Here is a 20,945-nt window from a genome sequence, read left to right as displayed (position 1 = left end):
AAAAAGTATACACAAATTTCAGAAATTGAATATACAGTGCATGCTGTGGTGAGAACAGTCCCACATCTCTGTAGTATGAATGCCAACATTAAAATACTCCGAAGTGAACATTCAGCCGAGTGTAACAGACTACAAACATCCTTCATTCCACCTCTACTTGTTAAAAACGTCAAACTCTGCATGTAAATAAGCAGACCTGCTCAGTTGGCAGCATTGAACAAAACCAAGTCAGGGGTTGTCACCACGAGTTTAAATAAAAATACACAGTTGATGTGGAACATACAGTGGCAAGAACAATTACCCACAAAATGGTGCTTGAATAATTTAATACACTTTATTTCCAATTAGTCATACAAAATTGTGCAACCAGCTTGCGTTATACCATTAAGATAGAAGTGCTCAGACGATGTACTTGAAGCTATAGGTGCTTTCACAGGACAGCCTCTTGCCCTTGCAGCGGCCACAGAGCTCCTGACGGTGAGGCCGTTTGATATCAATGTGCCTCTTCTTCATGGTACAAGTACAACGAATCTTGCCACATGTCTAGAGGATGGGAGAAATTAAAAATGGCACGTGTAAGGGGTACCAATGTCAAATTAGACAAAGTGGGCAAGAAATAAAGTGCAGGCCCAGGTGTGGGAGCCTTCTATATTCAAGACCATATGAAGCAGTGATCATTCTTAACACTATTTGTACTACCTGACACTGAATGGCCTCCACTTTATAAGGATTGTAGGACTTCTGGCACTTGCGGCAGAGCTGCTTGAAGTAAACCTAAAATAAGAAAAAATAGTCGAGTGTACACAGTAAAATGAAGTGACAGAAGCCCAGTACCAGACAGTGAAGCCAGGATTAATCTCCTTGTGCTCATTGGCATCAGCAGCCAAGAAATTATAAATGGCACAAAGCCATGTGAATGCAGTTCTGGAGAACTGAAAAGTCAGTAAGTCAATGCTGGAGAAGCCAAGACACCAATACTTAGTCACACTGGTATGGGAAAAACCAATTCAAATTAAAGTGTTTCATAAAAAAAAAAGTGTCCTGGGCAACTCCTCCCTTTAGGGACGGCTAACGGGCAGGCATCCTCTGTCTGACAAGTTACTCCAGATTCTCTGAAGATGGACACAAAGACCACACTGAAGAACTGTAAGACAATCTTATAGGCTTCCCTCACTCATCGTATGGGAATAAAAGATGCATTAAAAAAAAAAAAAACACGTTCTGCTCTTTAGTACCAGCGGTTTTAACATACGTACTGTAGAGGGATACAGATTACAGTATGGCTGCAATTCTAAAGTAACATTCCCCAAAGATCGTGCTCCTCTGCAGAGTAGACCTTGACAAGCAGAGCCTTTAAGCTTTCACTGAGCGCTAACCTGTGCATTTCTCAGATTACCAGATATGTTTAGCACAGACTATACTGCATTGTGAAGTTACAGAATTGCATTGCCAAGTCCTTCAAAGGACTGAATATGCAAAACATTTAAACCCCTTGGTGAAAATACTGTGGCACAAGTCATCTTAAACACACACCACTGTACCAAGTATCAGACCTTCTCCCTCTAATTTGTGGTGGCAACAAACTGCACACTCATCTGTCAAGCTTTACACTTTAACTCTGGGCATGTGCTGTGCGAGCACAAAGCCTACAACCCACCCCCCCCCCCCCCCCCCCCACCAGTTATTTCAAGCCCATAAATCCACCCTTGCCAAGAGAAGTCTGGAATACATCAGTCTGGTAAATCCTAGTATCAAAAAAATGTTGGCCACAAGCTGGCAGAGAATTAGGAACTCCTGAAGACTTGCAAGTCAGTTTCACATATCCCACTACAAATCTGCACTTAGATACTCCTGTATGTGCATTTGATTTTGTTAAAATCTAAATTTTACCAACATAAGGAACAGTTAACATTTATCAGGTTTGCTTAAAATGGGTTAAGGGACTATATGGACCAGGACACACATGATGTTAGCTAATAACCAAGGGACACTGCAACATTCTAAAAAGAGCAGTAGAAAATAAAATAATTCATCGTCCGACGCTTCATGCTCCTTACCTTGTTAGTGCCAGAAATGCACCACACATAGGCACTCTCCCATCGGATATTGCAATCACTGCAGTGGAAAAATCCATACTTCTGCTCCAGAAACTATAAGGAAGTCGAGAACAAAAACAAGCAAGTAGACCGATGTTCTTCACACAAAACTCCAATTGCTGACAGTTGCCAGCCTTTTAATGAACACCAAGATAGCAGCAGGTACAAAGAAATAATTGAGGAGAACTTCATTCTATCATACACCCAAAGCCCAATTAAACACATTGTAAGAGTATTTGAGGAACACTTGTCCAATAAAATGCCACATAACTGGTTGTAGGTTTAGTGATTTTTTTAATATATAATCATTTGCCCAACATCAAGAGATGACCAGTAACTACCAAGACACAAGATATTCCAGTCTAGGAATCATTCTAGATCAAGGATCCAGTTACTTTGAATCTCTCTAAAGGTGAAACTAAAATGCAATATTTGATTACAAATCACTAGGCTCTCGCATGTCATATTCAGTAAGGTGGGTTTTGAGTCTTAGGCCTATCAACTATCTGGAGTCAGCGTGTTCTCACCAATACAGTCATTCCCAAAACCTCAAAGACCTGCTGGACAGTACTTGGCAGCTTTAAATGAGACCAATAAGGAACGTGGGCCTCCAAGAGAAGCAGTGACCTCGTCCCAGGAGACTTCCTCTATGGTCAATGTTTCTACCAGGATAGACTGGCTCACAGGACCCTGAATTTAACAAAGCAGGTCAAAAAAAAAAAAAAAAAAAAAAAAAAAAAAAAAAAAAAAAGATTTATGAGATATTGGAGTGTTTTCACATCGATGTTCACGCAGGTTATCTAGATTTGTTTTCTAGCCAGTCATGTAAAGAAACCAGTTAAAATTTCAAAGTTCAAAAAGATTTCCAGTTTAACAAACCCACCACCACACATTGCCCTTAATGACTTGCCATGTCCAAGATTACACACGTTTGGCTCAAGTTAGGGGATGGACATACTGAATGTGTTATTACAAAAAAAATGGATACTGTAAGCCACATATGTAAGGAATTAACCCTCGAGACCAATGCAAATTTGGGAATAACTGGTCCTTCTGATCGTCCCAACACTTATTTTAAAATCCGGTGACATCCACCCTCAGCTTCCAGGTGGACTAAGTAAGCTAACACCTCACCTGGGGTGTATTCCTAACAACCACTACTTAAAAAGTTACTTACCCCATGTAGTGGTGGCCAAGGGGGACCTCAGGTCTTCACACAGAATTGAGAGAGACGTTAATGCAATAGTGACCAGTTTTTGTTTTTTTTTATATAAACCTTACCATTGTACAGCTCTGGGGAAAAAAACCTCATACATACATAATCCAGATGTTCATTACCAAGTCATGTTCAATATAGATGCTTTTTAAAAAAGCAAAAAAACTAGAGGGGTCTTGAGAGATCAGCACACAAACAGGAAACCTAAAGCCTCATGGGAGTCCCATTTTTGAATTGTAGACTGCATTCTTGACCAATAAATGAGGGGGAGAAGGGCCTTCAATTCAAAAAGGCAGTGTGGTGTTGTGGTTAAGGCTTTGGACTTCAGATCCTGAGATTGTGGGTTCAAAACCCACTACGGACATTGTGTGATCCTGAGAAAGTCATAGGACCTGCCTGGGCTCCAACTGGAAGACCAAAACCAACTGTACCTCAAAATGCCACAAGTCATCTTGGGTGCAGTGGTCAGCCAAATAAGTGACTAGAAATTGTTAGCATTCTCACGATAAAACCACTTGTATCATAAGTGTCAGCCAAACAAATGTCAAAAGCAACTCCCATGAGACGTAGTTCAGCTAGTGTGTGCTAATTCAGCAACTATAACGTAGCAAAACAGCATGCAATTTGCAGGTTTTCAGCATAATGAATGTGTGGATTATAGGAGATTTTTCTTCATTTGCCATTGTACAATACTTGCCTTCTAACAGGTCAAACTTATTTGCCATTCTGCATGAAAACCATGGGATTAGAGATTTCTTGACCACAAACAAGTTAAGTAAATACTCTGGGGGGAGTATTTCTGTAAGGCTTTGGACATCAGACCCCACCACCCACACTGTGTGAACATGAGGAAGTCCCTTCACCTGCCCGTGCCCCAGCTGGAAAACCCAAAGTGAATGTAACCAGTGGTACCTCAAAATGCCACAAGTCACCTTGGGTACTGGGGTCAGCCAAATAAATGTAAATGACTAGAATCTGCTAGCATTAAAAAAAAAAAAAAAAAAAACCCACACACTCCACCACATACAATTCAAAAAACTCCCCACAAGACCCTTTATAACTGGATTTAAAATTCCATGGGATACTGTCATAAATGGCTTTGAAGCACTATCAAGTACAATCTCCGTTAATAACCAAAAAAACACCTAATTGTGGCATTGAAAGAATTGAAACAAACCAAACAAATGAAGGCAAGCCCTTTTGAAAATGAACTTTTTCATTGAGTAAAGCCAAACAAATACTGGATTTCGTGCAAGTGCCGACGTTCAGTGTTACCACTAACTTTTACGAAAAGCAGACCATGTAACGAAGTAAACAGACATGTTTAATACGGTATATAAGGAATTTAAATACAACAGCAGCACGTCTGCCAAATAAACTTAAGTGTCAAAAAAACTATTCCTGATCAGCAGGAAACGTCAAATTCAAGCTTGGGAGAAGAACATTGTACAGGACTCGTCCCCTCAAAACTTTAATTCCTAATTGTACTTTGTTTCTTACAACATCGTTTATGGCACCGTCCTTTAACGTCTCCATGACAGATTTTGGTGGTTTCTAAGTGTAGCAGTTGATATTTCAGGTCCTCTTTTGCCATCCGCACCTACCTACCTGACTGACTGACTGACATTAAGGCATGTGCACTCCGCAGGGTGTGACGTCAAGGCGACAGGGCACCAATCACAATCACGAAGTTCATTTCGTTATGCACAGACGAATTACATTTTAGGGATGCGCAGAGTTGTGCATTTCATACGTTTAAACAAAAATATCAAAACGTTAAATTGTGCTAAAACGTGTTATTGTTAACTAGACTCCGAACACAAACGAACAGAAGAAAAACGGATCTAGGTGGAAAAAACATAGGAGGGTTAACACAGCCGACGTTAACGGAAACGTAGTCCGAGTCGCGCCTCATCCCGGGTCAGACATTCAAGGTCTCCAAGTGACCCCCGATTGGTAATCCACTTACTGACCCGGAGACCCCCTGGACGTCCATACTGTCAGCTAACCAAGGAAACGCCACAAATTACTTCCAACTACAGTATTACAAAAACGGTGGCGGGGGTTTACAGAAAACGTCTGTTGCTTTCTGCCATCCGAAAGTACGGCGTGGGGGCCACTGATCGGTTAAGGGGCTGGGGAGCTGCCACTACAAATTTAACAGATTGCGGATTTAGCCGATGCCTCTTCCTTACCTAGAAAGGGGTCTTAAACACCCAAATCTGTAAAAAAAGAACGATTACGAAAAACCGAAAGAATAAAAGCAGTAAGCCAGACCAGGTTACCTGGAACCTGAACCTCTGCGGTTGGATGCCTGGCCTCGGTCCGACCTCGCGGGAACTCTTCTCCGCCCGCTTCACTACGTCGTTTACCCGTTCCAGCTCATTTTCCTCGCCCTCTTCGAGTTGCTGCTGTTCTCCCTCCGAGTCCGAAGAGCCATCCTTTCTGCCCTTCTCCTTGTCAGGTAGAGTGAAGAATCTGCGGTCGAAGACGGGCGAGTAGACGGCGATGGGACGCGAGAAGCGCACGCCGTTGACGGGAGTGGCGGGTGAGAAGGCGACAGACTTCGGCGTGGAGGGGCTCACCGGCACCTTAGACGGGACTCCCCTCCTCTGCCGGTAGAACAGAGTGCGCGGACCCAGCGAGCACTGTACCACTGCGTCCACCTTCGGGTTCACCTGTACCCCAACTTCACGAGTGTTGGCTTTCCTCAGGCGAGGTGTGAGGTTGGGGTTCACTTGCGAGAGAATGGCCTTTAACTGAGCCCTCTTGCAAATGTCGAAATAATCCACAGCCTCAGGAGCCACATACGGGCTCCCCTTCTTGTTAACCCAGTTGTGGTGTTTCGGTTTCTGGTTTGGGGGGCCATACGGCCCGTAGCCGGGATAAAAATTGTACGGTGAAAGTATAAAACCCTCCATGGCCATCAAAGAAGGCAGCCTCCCGGCCTGATTTAAATAAAGCGCGTCTTTGACGAGTTTCTTATTAGGGCTAATTAGCGTAATGGCCAATCAGCGCTGGCGGACATGCAATACTCAGGCACTCTCTGAAATGAAATGTGGTTTTGAGCATTTCAGGGGAGTTTTATATATTTTTGCGTGTTAAATTCATAAATGATTACCGTTATGCTCTATCACGTAACATTTTGTCATAAAACACATTTTAACTGTGAATTATTGCTTTTTATTGTTTTCACACTATAATTAAATATCGCTATTTTATTTTTATGATAATGAATACCGTTATGCTCTATCACGTAACATTTTGTCATAAAACACATTTTAACTGTGAATTATTGCTTTTTATTGTTTTCACACTATAATTAAATATCGCTATTTTATTTTTATGATAATTTGTTTGAATGTCATATTTTCTGATATTAAAATCTTATGTTTAAAACAATTATTAACCACAATGAGTACCGTTAGTTAGGGCTGTGGACTTGGAGTCGAAGTTGGAGTCAGAAGTAATTATTAGGTTACAGAAGTTCAATGGTAAAAATGTAGCAATTCCACTAAATGTAAATTGTAATAAAATATTTTAAAACTTCCTATTTCATTTATACAAATTCAATTAAGTTATTTTTTTCTAGCCCTTTGGTAAAAATACAAGCATCTTTTTACTTTTGTATCTGCTGTATAATAAAACACCAAGGCCTGTGTGTCCAGACTCTCAAAGCAAGCTGATTGGTCAGCTTGGCTTTGTCATTCAATCAAAAGAGGCAGTGGGAGAGTGAGAGGCAATTGGAGGATAATATTAATAACCAGTAACGGCGCACTGCAGTGAATACACTTGACTTGAGTATCCCTAGTTGTCATCCTCTTTCTCTGTACGTTTACCATTCGTTTGCTCAGAGGTTGATGCGCTTGCTGCTTCCTGAGCAGCTCTTCTTTCTCCACCCTAGCGGCCCGCTGCTTCTCCTCTTTCGTTGTCATCTTTTCGCGTTAAAACTAATTAAGTTAGTTTTTGTGTTGCAGTTACTTAGTACTTTTTCATAATTTTTCACTTATGCTGGCACTTAAGTGTTCAGTCTGCCTCAGGAATGATTTAAGATATGAAGAGGTAGGGGAAGTGACCGCGAAGGTGCTAGGGAATGAAAACGATGCGCGTACGCATGCGCCACACGGCCGCCTTGCTGCGCGCTACCGAGAGTTGATTCTACAATAAAATAAAATTAAAAGAATAATAAAAATCATCACCCCGAAATCGGGTAGTAGACATCAATAAGTGAAACGGGTTGCGAGCTACAGGTGATTTAAAATCCTGGACAGACAAACGAACAGCCACGGTATTCTATTATACATAAAGATAATAATCCTTTACATTTATATAGCGCTTTTTTTCACTACTCAAAGCGCTTCAGTGAATGGAGCGCCTTTTCAGCGATCATTAATGTGCAGCATCCACCTGGATGATGTGACGTCAGCCATTTTCTGAACCAGTACGCTCACCACACTTTAGCTGTTAGGTGGTGAAGTGGTGAGGCAGATAGCCAATCAGAGACAGGGGATGATTAAGGGGCTAGAACAACAGAGTGTAATTACAGACCTAAATACCAGTGTAGTCAGTCATGTAGCGCCTCAACATCACAAAACGTCTTCTTATTCAGTCACCAAATGCCCATCGCATTACACTATGATTAAGACTAGGGTTGTGTGAGGGTTATCTGACTCAAAGGGCTGTGCGTAACTGACGTTGTGGGCATTACGTCGTAGGTATGGCAGGCTGCAGTTAGACCCATCTTGGCCAGAATGACTAGGCTAAGGCGGGCAATTTAGCCTGGACATTGGGATACACCCTACTCTTTACGAAGGATGCCCAGGGATCTTTTATGACCACAGAGAGTGAGGACATTGATTTTACATCTTATCTGAAGAACGGCGCCATGCGTACAGCACAGTGTCCCCATCACCACATTGGGATCCACTCACAGACCACAGGGTAAGTACCCCTTATTGGCCTCCCCAATGCCTCTTCCAGCAGTAACCCAAAATTTTCCTATTTGATCTCTCTTCCAAGTACTGGCCAGGCCCGAACATGCTTAGCTTCAGATGGATGACTTCTTCTGAAGTGAATTAGGCACGCTGAGAGAGAGTCGCCTTCAAAGACGCAAAGTATAAAAACCCAATAGGAGGCGAGGAAGGTGCCTTGACAATAAGCAGGCTTTACAGGGACATGATCGAGAGAGCGAGGTAGTGCCGGCAGGGAGATGTTCAGACACACATGAATACAATGGAAAGGCGCTGAAGGTACTCATTGTTTAGCAAATAATATAAAAAGCCAAAGTGGCATCGCTATAGCATTCAAACCCAAGCTTTAACAGGTGAGGGTGTTGAAAAGTAGCCCAATCAGTCACAATGGCAGTGGCGAAATGCCTTGTGTCTCATATGTTGTGTGCTTTCTATCAACACAGTAAATATATTTGTTTAATTACAAAGAGAGGCAAGGCCACAGACCTGGGGGTATTTTTCGTATGTGGATTACTCGTTTAGCCGGATGTAATTGTTGACGATTTGGCCTGATCCTGGATCTGTCGGTTTTTCGAAACCCTTGCTGGAAGTGTTGTCATAGCAACACATCCTAATCCTCAAACCTGCTCGGAGCAGGTGTGTTCTACGTAAACAAGGATTAGTTTACACACGTGATCAGTGACGGTGCGTGGAAGTCATCCAGTCAGGGCTTCGCCGTTCATAAATGAGCGACCAATTGATATTGGTGCGCAAATTATACGAAGAGAATTTCATATAAAGAGGGTTTTGCGCGATCGGCAAGATCCTTTATTGCTCCCGGAGGAAATTCTGTACGAAAGATACCGCTTTAGCCGAGGGGGAATATTGTACCTCAAAGATTTATTAGCTACGTATATTCGAAGTCAAACTCGGCGAAGTCGGGCTCTCACAACCACACAGACAGTAGGCATTGCTTTGAGGTTTTTTACAAGCGGCACTTTTTTATATACTGTAGGCGATGCGGAAAATCTAACTAAAAGTGCAGTTTGCCAGGCAATTCGTAAAGTCTGTTTGGCTCTGAAACATTTCCTTCAGGTTTTCATAGTGCTTCCTGGACACCTGCGTGTGCAGACAATAAAAGAGGCGTTTCATGCCATTGCAGGTAGGTAATACACAGGCTAAAACACCCACAGTTCCATAAAGAATCTCACTATCAGCCTAACATTCTCATTACCAGGATTTCCAAATGTGATTGGGGCACTGGACTGTACGCAGATCAGAATAAAGGCCCCATCAGGTCCAAATGAGCCAGATTACGTGAACAGAAAAGGCTTCCACAGTATTAATGTACAGGTAATGTCACTTTTTGAAAGAATTGAAAATAGCCAATAGGTATGTTGACAGTAAAATTGTTTGACCTACATGCTATCAATTCTCAGATGGCCTGTGATGCATCCTACCTAATATCAAATGTGGAGGCTAAATGGCCAGGCTCTGTTCATGACTCAAGAATTTTTAAGGAGTCACACCTGTATCAGACATTTGAACAAGGTAATAATCTAATTATTAATCATGGTGATGTGTGTATTGTATTCACAATTTTTACATATTCCACAGGTCATCATGATGGAATCCTGCTTGGGGACAGGGGATCTGCCTGTAGGAATTTTCTAATGACCCCGTTTCCTGACCCCAACCCTGGGCCACAAACTCGATATAATGCAGCTCTGTCTAGGACAAGGGCACGAATTGAAATGACCTTTGGCCACCTGAAGGAGAGATTTCAATGTCTAAAAAGGCTGAGGGTTGCACCTGACAGAGCATGTGACATAATTGTTGCATGCTCTGTCTTACACAACATAGCGACCATCAGAAAAGAGAGAGTCCCTGAGGTTTTGCTGCAGCCTGATGATGACCTTGACCCAGTGCACTTTGAGCAAAGCAGTGGCAGAGCTGCCAGAGACAGGATTGTAGCCTAACATTTTCAATGAAAAAAGACAACATTGGTTTCACACAAAACTGATTTATGATATATTACGGACCTTCAGCCTGTAAGGAGGAGAACATAAGTTAAGGATACACTCACACATACACATCATGGGAAAGAGAAGAGAATTTTGTTACCAATTGTTTTTGTAGTATTTTAATCTGCAACTTCATTTTGGTGGTCTTCAGTTCATGAAGTTCAATGTCCTGCTGTATTTTCCTCATTTTGAGTTTCCTGTACGTGACTTTCTGCTGAAGATATCTCTTATATTGAGCCCTCACATTTTTCTGCAAATAAATACACATTCACAAATGCCTTTTTTCCTCTATATTGTATACACAGTATATCATTTTGAATCATTTTGTATCAAGTACAACAAATGGCTCAACCAACCTCACCATCTCCTTTTTTTGATGTGGATGTTCCAAATGGTACATGTGTGCTGGCTACAGGCTCCTGCAACACAGTTATATAACAATTAGCACATGGGACTGATCAGAGTGGAGTTTGTTCAAACTTTTGGAACATTTACCTCTCCTCCTGATGAATAATCAGACACAGTGTCTTCATCAAATATTTGACCTTCATCAATATCTTGTTGGTCAGACACATGTTCTAGGGATATGACATTCCCTGCAACTGACCCAACAAAAAAGAGGGCTATATGGAACATACCTATGGAACACATGGAGGACAAATATATGGAATGACCATCCTTTACCTGAAATGAAGTGACCACTGCATCCTGCCACTGGTTCTGAGGAGGAGCTTCCCCCTGGAATGCCCTCAGAAACAGGGCGATGGGCATTTTCCTGGATAGCCAACTCTTCTGCAGGGGTTAGGTCTGGACCGCGTGGACCTCCACCTGTTTTTTGCTTGTCTGCCTTCTTTTTAGCTTTAAAATTAATGTTTTTTATATTATATATGATTCTTTATGTCAACAATTCTTTAAATAGTTATATACCAATATTTACCAGTTTGAAGTATATTCTTGTACTTCACTTTAACCTGTTCCCATGTTCTCCTTGTGCTCACGTTTGATCTGGAATTATGACATATTAAATAATAATTAATCTGACACATAGGAAATGAAACGCTGCATTCAGTAAGTACAGTGCAAAGGCGTTTAATTTGTCGGCCACTTTTTGCTAGCCGTCTTTTCTGATCTGGGCTGCTTTTGCAGTGTTACCCCTTGTGCATATTTAATGTTGAAATTCTTCATGTCCTTCGAATAAAAGGTCTTGCGCCGCTTGGGTGAAAAAAAATGCGCCCTTTCTTTCGTCATTTTGTTGCAGCCTATCAAAGACTTGCTGATCATGTTTTCTAGACTCAATATATATGGGCTTTTCACTCAGCCGGGCGCGCGCATTCATCTCGTATGATTAGATCCAGCTACACTAATCTAATGCACGGCTGCGTTTGAAAAACTGACTTATCTGGGCGAGTGTCACCGGCATTAACTCATCCAAGATGAGGCACCTGATCTCGGATGATTTAAGCAACGCATGAAAAATACCCCCCGTTGATTTATATGTGGCAATCTGAAAATTCCGTAAGTCGGCTGTCAGGGCATACAAAATTTCCATGTTTTCTTTTCTATGAGTGGGACAGCAGAGCCAAGAACTGGCATTGTGTTCAGAAGGAATGGCCATTTAGAAAAAAACTACAGCTTGGTGCCGAAAATATCATCAGATCTAGGCTGGTGGATCTGGATAAAGTGCTGCTACCACCGCTTCATATTAGTCTGGGCTAAAGGAAACAGTTTGTCAAAGCCCTATGAAAAGATGGAGGCTGCTTTATGTATTTGTACCAAAGGTTACCAGGTTTGTCTGAGGCTAAATTGAAAAAGGGAAAATATTAGAAACCCAATTTCTAATGCAGAATTTCATGGTGCAATAAAGTGCCTTGAACAAGGGGCATGGATACCAAATTGTAGGAAAGCAGTCATTTTTAATTTTGTAGGCAACAATAAAGATCTAGATTATAAAGAATCAGTGAAAAATGTAGTAGATGAGATTAGGGAATTGGGTTGCAACATCAGACTCAAAGTTCACGTTTTTGAATTGTTTTCCTGAAAATCTTGGAGTGGGATGAATGACATCAGGATATCACGGAGGTGTAAAGAGGGTGCAAGAGACGTTGGGAAGTCAGTATGGTGGTGGACTACTGCTGGAAGACTCGTAGAAATGCACCAGAAAAAGGGTCCAAACGCTGGACCACCAAATGAAGTTTTGGATCTAAAAAAGTAAGAGGTGACAAAAACTATAAGTACGTCAAAGAATATGTGTTGTTGTTTTCTTTATGTATATGTTTAAAAATTTAGATTGACTAAATATGTTCATGTTAAGTTCTTGTTTTAGAACAATATTGTATACATTCATAAACTGTAACTTGTTGAATTTTAATTACATTTCTTTTTTCCCGGAAGAGCTAGAAGAAGTGGCCGGGGAGAGGGAAGTCTGGGCATCTCTGCTGAAGCTGCTGCCCCCACGACCCGACCTCAGATAAGCGGAAGAGGATGGATGGATGGATGGACTTAAATGTGGCATGATGGAACATCCTGAATTAAAGTTTTTATTGTGTTTATGCCGATAACAACACTTATGAGTTTCATTTTGCAGACCTGTGTTATGGTTTAATATGGGCAGTGACAGGCTAGCGCAGCGGTGCGGTGAATACGTCACTGCAGGAGGGGGTACAGCAGCACTGAAGTGACCAGACCCTCTAGCTCAGTGTGTTGTTGACTGCACCGTTCAAAATTTGTAACAGTTCTGGGCAATTCGGCTCGGAACCTGCCCTGACTATCTATGTTAAGTGTGCGTGTTCTGCCCTTGGGTATTTTCCTCATACATCCCAGTGCCATGCATGTTAGGTAGACTGGGGCTTTAAATTGACGGTGGCGGTGTGAATAGTCGCGACCCGTTCTGAGCTGCGGCCGGATGCTGCTCCATATCTGTCTCGGCCACTCAGTAATTAGGTTGTGTGGGTTTATACAGTGGATGAACGGGTGTTAGAAATATCCATCCATTATCCAACCCGCTATATCCTAACTACAGGGTCACGGGGGTCTGCTGGAGCCAATCCCACCCAACACAGGGCGCAAGGCAGGAAACAAACCCCGGGCAGGGCGCCAGCCCACTGCAGGGCACACACATACTGTACACCAAGCACACACTAGGGACAATTTAGGATCGCCAATGCACCCAGCCTGCATGTTTTTGGACTGTGGGAGGAAACTGGAGTACCCGGGGGAAACCCACGCAGACCACAAAGCAAACCCAGGTCTCCTTACTACAAGGCAGCAGCGCTACCACTGCACCACCGTGCCAACCAGTGTTAGAAATATTCTTGTCATAATTGCATTTTTCTGAGTACGTTATGATTTACAATAAGTCAGTCAGTCATTTTCTAACCTGCTTTGACCTCAACAGGGTCACAGAGGGTGCTGGAGCCTATCCCAGTTAGCATAGGGTGCAAGGCAGATACAAACCCTGGAGCGGGCGCCAGTCCATTGCAAGGGTGAACTCATAAACACTCACCAGCCTCACACTAGGGCCAATTTTAGTATCGCCATTTCACCTAACCTGCATGTCTTTGAACTGTGGGAGGACACCATGACACCTGGAGGAATCCGCACAGACACGGGGAGAACATGCAAACCCCACACGGGGAGGACCTGGGACACAAACCCTGACTTCCTTACTGTGAGGCAGTAGCCCATTTACAATAAGTGAAATGTTGCATTTCTGCCTATGGAAAGTTTTTTTTATACTGGAGGTGTGCCCAGGATGAAGAGCAAGTGCCTGTGCCACATGCCAGTCCAGCTAGGATCGGTGTAGGATAGAATGGCAGAGGTTTATTGGACATCAGGGTCCTGTCTGGAGTAGAGAGGACTTGTTACGCCATGACAGGCTGTATTTGAATCCAAGAGGCACCAATGTATCAGGGAGGGATAGTTGAGTATTGTTTAAATGAATACAGTAATACATTAAACATGCTGGAATTATAGGAAGAAAACGAGTGAGCTGGAGTTATATGTTAGCCGCACATAATCATGACATTACAGAAATTATAGAAACCTGGCAAACTGAGAGAAGGGAATGAGCCTAAGTTAAATATATACACAAATAAATGCATTGTGAAATGTGACAATAAAAAAGAGCAAAATGATACTGTATGTAGGCAAAAATTTTGCAGTTATTTATTTGTTTATTTTAGTGACACAGCATGCAACATGGAATATGAATGAAATGAAAACGGTCGTTTTTTACCCTCAAATTGGATTTCACAAGTGCTGCGTTTTGATTGACACATATTCTTCAAAACTCTCAGTACACAGGGAAAAATCTTTAGGATGGAGGCTAACAAATAATTTATGAAAACTGTGATTAGGCCGATCCAAATAACTACAAGCCAGTGAGATAATCTTGTATCAAGGGTAACACAATTTAAGCAATTAATAAGCAGACGATGAAGCAACATGTGGAAGAACAGTATCTATATATTTAATTCACTAAGCAACTGCCAGCGCAAGCAAGACACCCATGGAGCACACAGGACGGAGCCACGCCCACCAACTTTAAGACCATTGGATACGACGAAAACTCGCAGAGCCACGCCCACCAACTCGGACGCAGCAACTCACAACACAGGGCGTCATTTGCGTTCGTCTCTGCTACACTCCACATGCACCTCTGAGCCACGTTGACTTTTCCTTATTCTTTTCAATTACGATGCACGACCGCGTCCACCATCGCAAACTGTTGTATATGCCATGGTCTTAGAGTTGGTGGGCGGGTCTCTGTGAGTTGCTCTTACGAGTGGGCACATGACTAGGCGGTGTGTATACTTCGAGTGCGAGGGTGGACGCGACAGGACCATCTAAGAAAAATCATGTTTGTCGCGGATGTGAATCGCTGAATGAGCGTGCGACGGCGGTTCTCCAATTGTCAGTCACAGAGAATTGTATGTTTGGTTCTGAACATTACCACAATGAATTTTAAAAGAAACAACTCAGACGCAATTGAAGTGCAGACTTTCAGCTTTAATTCAGTGGGGTGAACAAAACGATTGCATAAAAATGTGAGGCAACTAAAGCATTTTTAACACAATCCCTTCATTTCAGGGGCTCAAAAGTAATTGGACAATTGACTCAAAGGTTATTTCATGGGCAGGTGTGTTCAAGTCCGTCGTTATGTCATTATCAATTAAGCAGATAAAAGGCCTGGAGTTGATTTGAGGTGTGGAGCTTGCATGTGGAAGATTTTGCTGTGAACAGACAACAAGCGGTCAAAGGAGCTCTCCATGCAGGTGAAAGAAGCCATCCTTAAGCTGCGAAAACAGAAAAAACCCATCCGAGAAACTGCTACAATATTACGAGTGGCAAAATCTACAGTTTGGTACATCCTGAGAAAGAAAGCAAGCACTGGTGAACTCGGCAACGCAAAAAGACCTGGACGTCCATGGAAGACAACAGTGGTGGATGATCGCAGAATCATTTCCATGGTGAAGAGAAACCCCTTCACAACAGCCAACCAAGTGAACAACACTCTCCAGGGGGTAGGCGTATCGATATCCAAGTCTACCATAAAGAGAAGACTGCATGAAAGTAAATATAGAGGGTGCACTGCAAGGTGCAAGCCACTCATAAGCCTCAAGAATACAAGATTGGACTTTGCTAAAGAACATCTAAAAAAGCCAGCACAGTTCTGGAAAAACATTCCTTGGACAGATGAAACCAAGATCAACCTCTACCAGAATGATGGCAAGAAAAAAGTATGGAGAAGGCGTGGAACAGCTCATTATCCAAAGCATACCACATCATCTGTAAAACACGGTGGAGGCAGTGTGAGGGCTTGGGCGTGCATGGCTGCCAGTGGCACTGGGACACTAGTGTTTACTGATGATGTGACACAGGACAGAAACAGCTGAATGAATTCTGAGGTGTTCAGAGACATACTGTCTGCTCAAATCCAGCTAAATGCAGTCAAATTGATTGTCCATCTGTATCATGAAATGCCGCCCAATGACCCAAAACATACAGACAAAGCAACCCAGGAGTTTATTAAAGCAAAGAAGTGGAAAATTCTTGAATGGCCAAGTCAGTCACCTGATCTTAACCCAACTGAGCATGCATTTCACTTGTTGAAGACTAAACTTCAGACAGAAAGGCCCACAAACAAACAGCAACTGAAAGCCGCTGCAGTAAAGGCCTGGCAGAGCATTAAAAAGGAGGAAACCCAGCATCTGGTGATGTCCAGGAGTTCAAGACTTCAGGCTGTCATTGCCAGCAAAGGGTTTTCAACCAAGTATTAGAAATGAACATTTTATTTCCAGTTATTTAATTTGTCCAATTACTTTTGAGCCCCTGAAATGAAGGGATTGTGTTAAGAAAATGCTTTAGTTGCCTCACATTTTTATGCAATTGTTTTGTTCACCCCACTGAATTAAAGCTGAAAGTCTGCACTTCAACTGCATCTGAGTTGTTTCATTTAAAATTCATTGTGGTAATGTACAGAACCAAAATTAGAAAAAAGTTGTCTCTGTCCAAATATTTATGGACCTAACTGTAAATTGCAAAGGCCACATAAAGTGACATAAGTAGCACAATTTAAAGTCTGTACAGCTTGAGCAGCAAAGATGCAGAATAAAATGACAAAATTGACACAGATAATGCAGAGTTTAAAAAAAAAAAGCTCCTCAGCCTCCTAGTCCTGGCCATCTGGCCACAGAGGCGTTTGCCTGACTGCAGTCACTGGAAGACAGTATGGCTTGGGTGAAATATGTCTGCCATTATTCATTTTGCTCTGGATCTGCACCAATTGGTGTAGACGTCCTGTGATGTCCTTGGCAGTGTGGTCTTGATGATCCATTCAGCGCAGCAAATCACTCTTTGCAGGCTTTGTGCTTCTGGGAGTTGCTGCCAAACAAGTCAGTAATGCACCCAGATCCAGTCAAACCATTTGGTGACACACCAACCACCTGGGGTGCCATTTATGGGGCATGCACTCCGGACACAGAGGGGGATATCGGGACCCACCTAAGCCTTCATGTGGGCTTCGTCTAGCACTGAATTCACACAGTAAGCACAGACTGTAGCACTGAAGAATACGTTTGATATGGCAAAGGAGATTTTGAATTTTCTCAGTTGTCTGAGGTGACATACGCTCTGCCCTGCTTTCTTTCCCAGAGTGGAGGTGTGATTTGTCCGTGTCAGGGCCTCAGAAATATGCACACCAAAATACCTGTAGCTGTTGACTCTCCACCGGTGACCCATTGAGCCTAAGTGGGGTATAGCTCCTTTGCTGCTTCCACCTGGAGTCCACAATCATTCCTTTGGTTTTGGAGACATTTAGGTTCAAGTTGTTAGACTGACATCACAAAGACACCCTGTCCAAATAGGCGGACTCATCCTCATTGGACATCAAGCCTTACCACCACCGTGTCATTTGCAAATATATGAAATATATGATGTTAGTGCTGTGCATATGTGTACAATCGTAAATGTACAGGCTCAGGATGCAACCTTATGGAGCACTGATGCTAAGAATGAGGGTGTTGCAGGTGATCCAGCCAACTCTCACTCTCTGTGGTCTGCCAGTCAGGAGCTTCAAGACTCAGTCACAGGGGAAGGGGAATCAGTCCAGATCTCTGAGGTTGGTGGCCAGCTTGTAGAGGACTATAGAATTAAAATCTGAACTATAGTTGATGAAGAACAGCTTTCCATAGTTACTGCTGCTGTCCAAGTGAAAAAGGGTGAAGGACGTAAGAGGTGGCATCACCTGTACTTTTATTGGATCTTTATGTAAACTGAAAGGGGTCTAGTGAGTGAGAGTGACATCCAGAGTGACATCTCTTGTTGCATCCAGAAACCCCCTTCAATCCAAAACCATCAATAGTCATGAACCTCATGGACCCCGTGATCATCAGAGGTGACTGTGTGCAGAGGGTGCAGACCTATAAATACCTGGGAGTGCAGCTGGACGATAAATTAGACTGGACTGCCAATACTGATTGTCTGTGCAAGAAAGGACAGAGCCGCCTGAACTTCCTTAGAAGACTGGCATCCTTCAACATCTGCAGTAAGATGCTGCAGATGTTCTATCAGATGGTTGTGGCGAGTGCCCTCTTCTACGCAGTAGTATGCTGGGGAGGCAGCATTAAGAAGAAGGATGCCTCACGCCTGGACAAACTGGTGAGGAAGGCAGGCTGTATTGTTGGCATAGAGCTGGACAGTTTAACATCTGTGGCAGAGCGAAGGGCACTCAGCAGGCTCCTATCAATTATGGAGAATCCACTACATCCATTAAACAGTGTCATCTCCAGACAGAGGAGTAGTTTCAGCGACAGACTGCTGTCACTGTCCTGCTCCACTGACAGACTGAGAAGATCATTCCTCCCACAAACTATGCGACTCTTCAATTCCACCCGAGGGGGTAAACGTTAACATTATTCAAGTTATTGTCTGTTTTTTACCTGCATTTTTTTTTTTTTTATTACTCTTTAATTTAATATTTTTTGCTGCTGGAGTATGTGAATTTCCCCCTGGGATTAATAAAGTATCTATCTATCTATGAACCAAGATGAGCCAAGCAAATGAGGACACACACATCCAGAAAGAAGTGCAAAGTGCTTGTATTAAGATCCAAACAAAAGAACAGTGCACTGATTCACTTCAAAGTCTTCAATCAATAAATAAGCTATAAAATGAAGTGACCGTGAAGGTTAAAGTCAGTTCGATAAATACTCCATTAAGATGCGGTTAAAATCACAGGTAGGAGAATGTTACTTAGAAGCACATACTAAGCCTCAACGCTTCCTTCTAAAACACAACATCTCCTCTGCTTACCCAGCATGGGACTCTGCAGCGAGAGGGGACATCCTTCCAATAGTTGCAGTCAACTCTAAATACCTGGCTCGGGACCCCATTGTCGGTCCTTCAACATCCATGGGGTGCCACACCGAGCCACACACACGTCTCCTGCTGCCAGTCCCTTAGCGTCTGTGGGAAACAATGCATAACATGCTGCCCCTACTCCCAAACATCGCTCAATAGGAGTGCCCCTTCTTCAGCTCCTCTCCCTGAGGCTCACTCCTGACCACCTGCCGCCATTCCTCTTAGCATTGGCTAAAACAATTCTTTCTTTCTTTCTTTAATCCGACCAATTAGATTACTCGTACAGACCAGATACACACACACACACACAGATCTTAGCGTTTTATCCTATAGTAGATATTGTTAACTTAATGGTGGAATTCATTTGGAAAATGTTATTTAAGAAAAGGTAAAAAAAAAAAACTGCATCAGTTAATTTTTGTAGTGCTTTATTCCTTACTTAACATCTTTGTGTTGCACCCCAATAATTTATTTCTCTCAGCTTTACTAAGGCTTGCACTAAGTATTTACAACGATAGTAATATACATCTGTAGAGTATATTCCAAGCTTTGAATTATAACAATTGTTCATTAACAATATGGGATAGGCACTATATAAATAACATGTATTATTAATACAGTACCAATGCCTATATAAATAAAATATATTAATACCAATGCCAATATAAATAAAAAGTATTATTAATACCAATTTGCATTTGTTTTACATTTTTTCTCTTTTAGTAATATTCTTGTGAGATAAATGCTTAAAGGTAAACAAAAACATTTACTGTTTAATATATGGCTATTATGTGTCTACCTGTGGCTCCTTTGTCATTATTATAATAATCCTCTTCTTAGGTCCCAGCATGGTACCAATTATCATTTTTTGGGTACTCAAGATTAAAAATGTTTAAGAATGCCTTCTTTAACCTGCAAAACCCTGTTTCAAATTGGATGGAATTGGATCTATCTATCTATCTATCTATCTATCTATCTATCTATCTATCTATCTATCTATCTATCTATCTATCTATCTATCTATCATATAGTGCCTTTCATATCTATCTATCTATCATATAGTGCCTTTCATATCTATCTATCTATCTATCATATAGTGCCTTTCATATCTATCTATCTATCTTAGCTGCTGTACCCCATGAATCCCTTTTTTCCTCAAAGCTTGCTTTTTTCATCTAATGAAAATTAATATTTATAATAAATGCTCAATATAAAATTATAAATATTCAAATACTCGTTAAATTTGTTTCGTTTAAATTTACAAGCACTTTTTTGTTCTGTTAATCAATTTAGTTCAATGTTATGGGGTCCAGCAGAGCTCATCTAGGCAGGACTGCGCAGAGCACAGTAACAAACCAGGATGAGATGGCAGTCCATTACAGCGGGGTCCCCAACCCCCGGGCCGCAGCCATCTGACAGCCGGGCTGCGAGAAAACTGCCGGCAACCGAGACTCAGTCAGACTTTTGAGAACGCTTGGTGGGCGGGGCTTTGCAGCGGCACAGAGAGAGGAGAGAGACCGAGGTGAGAGAGTATTACAACAAAATATTTTGATGGTCCCGACAGTTTCCCCATATGACATGAGTCTATAGAAATCGCGTTACTACGAAGTACATTCAGCAGTTACTTTCATTACAACGAAGTGACCTTGAAATGCTTGAATGAATCATCCGCAGAGCAGTTAGATCTGTGGTCGCAGCTCAGATGTGCACATTTGCACAATGATCCCCAAACAGAAACATTGTAAAAAAAAATCTTTCTTCGAACTTTCCTCGTACTGTTTTCTTTTTTTGCTGTTTTTGT

General features: G+C 42.2%; 2 protein-coding genes across 2 annotated transcripts; one reads left to right on the top strand and one right to left on the bottom strand.

Moving 5' to 3' along the window:
- Nucleotides 1-320: 320 nt before the first annotated feature.
- zar1l (zygote arrest 1-like) lies at nt 321-6,276 on the bottom strand. The gene is made up of 4 exons (XM_028801237.2): nt 5,598-6,276; nt 2,058-2,150; nt 700-774; nt 321-543 (listed from the first exon to the last, which is right to left on the bottom strand). Exons 1-4 carry the CDS (start codon nt 6,237-6,239, stop codon nt 400-402), a joined length of 954 nt encoding a protein of 317 aa, XP_028657070.1. The 5' UTR covers nt 6,240-6,276; the 3' UTR covers nt 321-399.
- Nucleotides 6,277-8,990: 2,714 nt separating this feature from the next.
- On the top strand, nt 8,991-10,240 carry LOC127527426 (putative nuclease HARBI1; the record flags this gene model as incomplete). Its single annotated transcript, XM_051926146.1, has 4 exons — nt 8,991-9,423; nt 9,499-9,614; nt 9,701-9,812; nt 9,879-10,240. Coding segments are annotated over 4 exons (1,023 nt in total), but the record flags the coding sequence as incomplete, so codon positions are not given.
- Nucleotides 10,241-20,945: the final 10,705 nt, after the last annotated feature.

This window comes from Erpetoichthys calabaricus, chromosome 4 (assembly GCF_900747795.2).
Source record: "Erpetoichthys calabaricus chromosome 4, fErpCal1.3, whole genome shotgun sequence".
NCBI classification, from domain to species: Eukaryota; Metazoa; Chordata; class Cladistia; order Polypteriformes; family Polypteridae; genus Erpetoichthys; species Erpetoichthys calabaricus.
The sequence above is the reverse complement of the archived record's forward strand: the minus strand, read 5'-3'. Positions and strand labels throughout refer to the sequence as shown.

Coding starts and splice junctions, on each gene's coding strand:
- zar1l (XM_028801237.2), bottom strand. CDS start 6,239: ATGGCCATGGAGGGTTTTATACTTTCACCGTACAATTTTTATCCCGGC. Junction 2,151..5,597: donor CGCAGAGGTTCAGGTTCCAG/GTAACCTGGTCT, acceptor ACTTCCTTATAG/TTTCTGGAGCAGAAGTATGG. Junction 775..2,057: donor GCATTTCTGGCACTAACAAG/GTAAGGAGCATG, acceptor TTCTTATTTTAG/GTTTACTTCAAGCAGCTCTG.